The sequence below is a fragment of the Guillardia theta genome (genome assembly GCF_000315625.1).
Source record: "Guillardia theta CCMP2712 unplaced genomic scaffold GUITHscaffold_204, whole genome shotgun sequence".
Lineage (NCBI taxonomy): Eukaryota > Cryptophyceae > Pyrenomonadales > Geminigeraceae > Guillardia > Guillardia theta.
In genome coordinates, this window is record NW_005434472.1 from 67,016 (window position 1) to 74,232 (window position 7,217).

Here is a 7,217-nt window from a genome sequence, read left to right on the forward strand (position 1 = left end):
AGAGGTAGGGAGCGAGGAGGGACGAGGAAGGGAGCAGGAGAGAGGAGGGATAGAGGAGGTAGGGTGCAGGAGGGAGGAGGTAGGGAGAGGAGAGACGGGGACAGGAAGACTGGCAACACAATAGAAGGATGGGAGTTGTCAAGAGTGAAGGGGAAGGGCTTGAGCTTTTTCGTAGCAGGCAGGGCATGGAGCGATTTGAAATTTGTTCAAAAACAATTGAGAGAAGGTTGAGGAGGAGTCAGATGAAGAGAGGAGGAGCCTGGGGTAAACAGAAAAATTGAACAAGAAGTTCATGTGTGTGCAAACAATTACATGCTGTTGTATTCTGGACTCATACCGGACGCCCCTTGCGCGTATAGGATGACGATGCAGATCCCTGCAGTGGTGCTGCTGATCTGATGGCTACGTGTGCTTAATAAACAGAGATCCTAAGATCATCTGAGCTCAAGGTCTTACGCAAGGTTGTGTATACAACACATGTGCCGACATTGGTACTGTTTACGCATTTCCTCTTGACAATGCTTCACACGATTGTGATCAAAATACGAGTGCTCTTTGACGATTATTTTTCTTTGTCATGGTGATGCGTGTATGCATTATTCCAGTCCATTCAGCAACACCACACATGATTGCATGAGCATCAACAACAACAATTGTCTGTCAGAAGAAAATTTTCATCTTCCAACTTTGTGATCGAATCAGGCTGATAATATCATACAATCGCGAGCTATGAGCCGATTCTGCTCCTTGAAAGATAAATTGCATGAGCTGATTTCACACATCCTGTAACATGGGCCGTCTGGTATGTTTAAAATTCGCCATCACCAGGTGCTGACATCCCCTTGCATATGGGATAATAGTGGCTCTGCTTGCTGCCCCTCGCCTCTCTTCCATTTCTATCTCCAATGGATTTCTCATTGCATCAAGCTTGATCCACTGCGATCTTGCGATGTTGCTTGCATGCTGTTGGAGCCGCGACTACGGTCACGGTCATGTCCCATAGACAAGAAGCAGATTCCCCTCAGAACCTTGTAATATAAAAAAGAAAAGGCAGCACATTTATTCTACATCCTTATACACACATGAAAAGAGGCAGCGGAAATGATATACGACGTGGTGTTAAGTAAAACATCTTATTTCTCCGTTTTAGAATGTAAACTCAAAAATCTCTTTTTAGTCAGCAAAATTTGAGTAAAGTAATTTAAAAATGTTTGGACTGTAATGTTTAAAAGTATAGTAGTGGGGTGGGGTAGTGTCAGCAACAATAACTGGATTGATTTACGTACCAATTGATAGAGGGAGGTACTCAGAACGAGCAGATACAAGCCAAGAAGCAGTCAAGCCAAGGAGGACAGGGAATGGCTAGCAAGAGGCTACAGCCTGAGGCAAGCTAAAACAAGCACAGCCACGCATCAATCAGTCGCAAGGGCTGAGAATTCTAGTGAGCTGGGCTAGATAAGACATATGCAACGCCAGCAAACAACTATCGCAAACTCACAACGATGGTCGAAGGATGCCAAAAAAAAAAAGAAAAAGCAGCGAAAGCGAGAAAGTCAGCAATGCAAGGAGCACGCCGCTAAGAACGATTCAATCGGCACGCGAAGGGTGCGGAGATTATTTCGTCAGATAGTTATGAGAGTGAAAATTCACGACAAACAAGAAGCTACTTTGAGGTCGTCTACGCACACACGAGCAGTGCTGTCTTATGCCAACTTGTGTTCTTGATACATGCTTGACTTCTGCATTCGGTTCGAGAGTGATAATCAGCTGCATGAACAAAGTGAAAGATGCCTCAGTTGAGCCTACCAGTCTCGACATGAATGAATACTTGCTCCATTAAAACACAACAAGTTTTTCGTGCATTCTATAAGAATTATGCATTTTATGGCTTTGAAAAGGAGGACGACGTGATCAGTGATAGCTCTGGGTCATTGTTTTGCATGCGTCAGGAGTGCAATAAGGGAGGTTTTCATGTCGAAGACTCTCTCATAGATGAACATACGGTTGTTTAATGAGTGAGGTTGAAATAGTGTATGTTAATGCATTCATTCACAGTCTGTGAGCACAGAGAAAGCTTCAACCACAAAGTCCATCAAACACACTGCAACTATTTTTAGCCTCTGTGACAGCATAATCATTCTCAGCAACCTTATGCAGTACCCAAATTTCGCAGGAAGAATAATGTCACTCAGAACAATTGCGATTGCTTAGCCTATTAAGAAATTTGGATGGAAAACTTGCCTTGAAGCCAGTTACATTCTCTTGTGAATTTCGAACAGAATTCCTCCTTTCTGCTCCCTCGGTCGTTTTTCATCGCTGTCTTGCTTGATGCATCCGGTTCATGCAACCTTGTTCCTCTCTCCTCCACCTTGGTCTTCATCCGCCCTCTAACACCTTCCTACGCCCTTTCAGACAGCGCTCCGTATTCTCCTTTGTCTTGCTCTTCCTTTTTTCTTCTCTGCTTCTCTTCCCATTCAATGATTGTTGAGGTTGTTTCATTCGTAACACATCCATCTTCAACCTTTTCTTCGCCTATTTCACGTATCCTATTCTCCATCATGTGGTCTAATTCTTGCCTTCTTTTCCCTCATCGAACCCTGTCCCAGTGCATGTCCCTCTCCAAATCCCTATTCCTTCGGCCTAGGCCTGTGCCTGGGCTCGGACTTGGGCTTATCCTTGTCCTTGTCTTTGTCTTTGTCCCTTTTCTTGCCCTTGCCAATTGAGTCGTAGAAGCCCATTGAGTCGTAGAAGCCCTGGTGCTTGGGCTTGTGCCTGTCCCAGTCCTTGTCCTTGATCTAGCTATTTGCCCTCCTAGAGCAGTTGTTCCAGAAGGTAGGGAGAAGCCTATAAAGCCAGGTCGGAGTCCTCTTGACTTGCAGGATGGCCATCAGAGCATGGCGATGGCTGCATGGGAGGGCAACCAGCGCGTCCAGAGCCTGGATTCCGTCTTCGAGCAAACGCAGAGCACTCTAGCTGGTCTTGCCGCACCATTCTCTTCTTCATTTTCACGCACAGCCCCCTCCTCCCCCCCCCCCACCCTTCTCCCTCTACCCTTCTCCCTCTACCCCTGCGACTGCAACTTATTTTTTTATTTTTTTTCCTCCTCGAACTTACTACCCCCACCCCTACTGGAATTAATAAATTTTGAAGTGTTCTCTTTTCGAAAGGAAGATACCCCTAGTACCCCAGATTTGCGACCCTATAAATTGCTATGTGATCAAGGGGTGTTTGGCGGACGAACGAAAGGTACAAGAGGGGTGGGGGGTGGTGACTAAGTATCGGGGTTGATGTTGGGTCTGGTAGGGTAGTCAAAAAATTTTTTACAACAAATCCATTTTTGGGAGAGGGGGGGTGGTCATGCGAGCGGGTGTGAGTTTTAAAGGGTTGAGAGTCAACACAGGTCTGCATGTGTCAATAGGGTGGTCCAAGATAGGGGTACGTATTGGGAACAGAGGGGGGGTACATGTTCCTTTCCCCATGGAAAGGTTAACAAATTTGGATGGGTGGGGTGGAACTGCAACAGGGGTCATGTTGAAAGGGTCATTCGAACCATTCAAGAGGGTGGGGTGATATTACCGGTGTCCCGAGGGTCGTTTTAACTCTCGGGGATGGGGTGGGGTGGGGTGGGGTGGGGTGGGTAGTGCAGAGGGGGTAAGTTACGCAAGGAGGAGGACGAGGATAAGAGGGAGGAGAAAAGCGAGGAGGGCAACAGGGAGGAGGGGGAGGAGGAGAAACAGGAGGGGCTCCTTGTAAGAAGCATGATGAAGTATAGTATGTGATGGGTGCGAATGGGAGGCTTGTTGAAGATCAACTTCCGGTCACTTGCTGCATCGCGATGCCCGGGAAGGATATTGTGCTGCAAGTGCCCAAAGAACACTTGTAGATAAACTAGGATAGAACAAGAGTTGATAGGGATGGTTTCATGGGCAGAGGATGCTCTCGTAGTGATGCATCTTGATAGTCTGATGGGGCAGTCCCCAGATAACCTTGAGCACGTTGTTTGCAACGTTATCATCACTGCAGCTGAACCCATTGACACCTTATAGTAGAACAAGCGAGACTAGACACACATATGCGATTTTGCCTTCCTGTTGATCGAACTCCTCTCGTGATCTGCGACCGCAGACTTACTGCTGTTGAGCAGAGAATCCTGTTTGCTGTGCCCACACGTGCATCGTTGGACAGATGAACAAGGAATCTGAAGGTGAGGGCGTGGTTATCGGTTCTTGCTTGCTGTGACCATGTTAATCATCAAAGGCTCCAATGAGAAGGAGAACATGGACGACGACGACCTGTCCGGGTCCGACGGGTCTTTCTCGTCTTACTCCAGTCCCCGAGCCTCCTCGCCGTGTCTTTCGGGAACAGAGTCTGGGCTGGGTCAAGACTCTTGCGATATCCCAGCCTTCATCACCAAACTCCTGAGGTATCCATGAGCCTGTCAGCGGGGTTCTGTCGTGATACCTGGCTATGCAGGATGCTCTTCGATGCCAGGAACGCGCCCTACATCCGATGGGGTGAGGACGGGCACACCGTCTTGATAGCGAACCCCCATGGGTTTGCAACCAAGATCATCCCGCAATACTTCAAGCACAGCAACCTTGCGTCTTTCATCCGCCAGCTCAACGTGTATGGGTTTCACAAGACTACTCAGGATCCTGACATCTGCGAGTTTGCCCACACCAACTTCAAGCGCGACGAGCCTGCACTGATGCAGAACATCAGGCGGAAGGAAAGAAAGCCAGGAAATCGCGCGTCCAAGGTGATGGCAGTGCCTGCGAGCCAAGCAGAAAGACAGGAGGGTGGAGAAAAGAGCTCGGCCTTGCAAGAGCTGGCTAGGAAGCTCGATCAGATGAGTGGGCGGCAGATTCAGTTAGAAGCAATGTTCAAGAAGTCTGAGAAGGAGAAAGAAACTCTGTCGCAGAGAGTCTTACAAGCAGAGAAGCAGAACAAGGATACAGAAGCAAAACTCTTTCACATGCACAAGGTCCTCACTCAGCTTTGTGACTCAGTGAAGGTAAGGTTGTACCCACTCCCTCTCCACACTGAGTGCTTCCCCTCAGCACTTGCAGGGGACCGTCAATGGTATTGTAGCCAGTGTGCAGGGAGCAGGAGAAGGAGCGAAGCGGACAAGAGGCGTAAGCCATGAAGCGGTGAAGCCTGTCCGCCAGCTGGAGCAAGCCCCATTGCTGCAGCCTCCGCCCAAGACTGCTCAGAGGAAGAAGCAGAAGGTGCTGGAAGCTGACGTCACCAGGCTGAAGGAGTACGTGGAGAGGCTGGGGTCGATAGGAGAGCTGATGCAGAAAGGAAAGCTCAAGGCGGCAGACAAGAGAGTCTCATGCAAGGATGTCCTTCAAGGGGTCGGACAGACTCTCAAGAGGGAGCCTGAGGTCATCGAGGTGCGCGCACATGCCGGGCCGATTCGTCAGGATCAGCCCCCTGCCCATCGAGTCAGCACGTATGGAGCTCAGCAACCGATCTTCTCGACCAGCTTGCCGCAAGTAGACCTGAAGCAGATGCAACTGCCCGAGCAGGAGCACTTCACTGTGGGACAGACAGGGATCCTCCAGCCGTTTCTGCTGGCCACCAGCCCCCTCGTCAACTTCGGGTCCATTGGCAGCTCATTCTCCCTGCGAGCGACTGCGCATCTGTCGCAGGACCTGATGCAAGGAGAAGGAGGAGGGAAAGTTTGCAACCAGACGAGCAGGTGAGGAGTGAAGGAGGCGCAATGTGGTATGGACCGAGTGAAGAGACGGAAGGAGGAAGGTGATAGGTTGTGCGAGAAGGGAGAGGAAGCTGGAGGGGGGAATGGGTGGAGCAGAAGTTTTGAGGGTGGCGGAGCCGTGTTCACCATGGTTTTTGCGGAATCGGGAGTTTTGTTGTTGTGTGTATATACATGAAAGACAAAAGAACAATAAGCCTTACAAAAAGTGAACACATAGAAGGAAACATGAAGAGATGCAAGGGCTTGTGTACATGCGAGAGGAAGTTTTCAGGTGCTTTCAGCTAGTGTCTTGAGGTATTCCTTTGAAACCTGGTAGGAGAGCAAGAGTGTGACTGAGGGGGAGGAGGAGAGGGAGAAGGTAAAGGCCAACAGGAGGCAGGAGGCAGGAATAGAGGATGAAGATAGTTCCAGAGATCGCTGAATAGAAGAAACGTAGAATACAATGAGGAGGAGAAAGGAGGTGCAGGAAGGAAATGGAGGAGAAGGGCAGAAGAGTGTGGCAGGAGGGTGAAGATTGGGGGGAGGGGAGGGCAGACAAACTTGACGATAACAGCAATCAGCAGTAGGGTGGGGGCGTGAGGAGGAGCGGGAGAGGAGAGGAGGAGACCTTGACGACTTCGGGCGTGTTCCACTGCTTCTTGCCAGTCTTGCGGTTCCACCAGTACACGTTCTTCCCGTCCGATGTTCCCATCATCCTCCATCCTGGCGCGAGTGGAAAAGAGCCGGTGAGATTGAGGACGGTGAAGGAGTTTGGGGAGATGAAAGTTGAGGAGGAAGAGGAAGAGGGGGAAGAGGAGGGAAAGGAATCGGAGAAAGAGGAGGACCGGGAGGAAGAGGAGGAAGAGGAGGAGGCTGGAGAGCATGGAAGAGGGAGGGGTGAGGGAAGGACGGGAGGAAGGAGCACGAATGGTACGGTAGAGCATGGAAGGGAAGTGGTAGATTGGAAGATGGAGGGAGAGAAGACAGGAGAGGAGGATGAAGCAACTTCAAAGTGATCAAGAGGAAAGGAGGGGGCAAGGAGCTATGAGAGCAGGCAAGAAGGTAGGAACCTTTCGCCTCCCGTAGTTGCTCGACGAAGGCCTGCAGGAGGAGAAGAAGGTGAGGCAGGACGAGCCTCGGAGGAAAGTGCAGCGGAGGACCTTCTTCGAGCTCAGCAGCTCTCTCGCCTCCTCCAGCTCTTGATCCAACCGGCGCATGCTCTCCATGAAATGCCTGCGGGCTCGTCAGCTCCCCCCACCCCACTTTCTTCCTCAAGGAAGCACAACCCCTCATGCGTCGACTGCAGGGCCCTCGTCCTCTCCCACTTCTTCTTTATCTCGCTCTTGATGCTCTCGCTCTGCTCCTTCATCGTTGCGATCTCCGCCTGCGTCTGCGCTACCGTCTCTTCCGCCTTAAGAGCTCCGTCACTCCCGGTATCGAAGACAGAGGGAGGAGGAGGAGGAGGAGGAGGAGGAGGAGGAGGAGGAGGAGGAGGAGGAGGAGGAGGAGAGTCACC

At 50.4% G+C, this 7,217-nt stretch overlaps 1 protein-coding gene across 1 annotated transcript; it reads left to right on the forward strand.

The window, feature by feature from the left end:
• Nucleotides 1-4,471: 4,471 nt before the first annotated feature.
• On the forward strand, nt 4,472-4,729 carry GUITHDRAFT_43050 (hypothetical protein; the record flags this gene model as incomplete). The annotated part of the gene is made up of 1 exon (XM_005819824.1): nt 4,472-4,729. A coding segment is annotated over one exon (258 nt), but the record flags the coding sequence as incomplete, so codon positions are not given.
• Between the last annotated feature and the right edge of the window lie 2,488 nt (nt 4,730-7,217).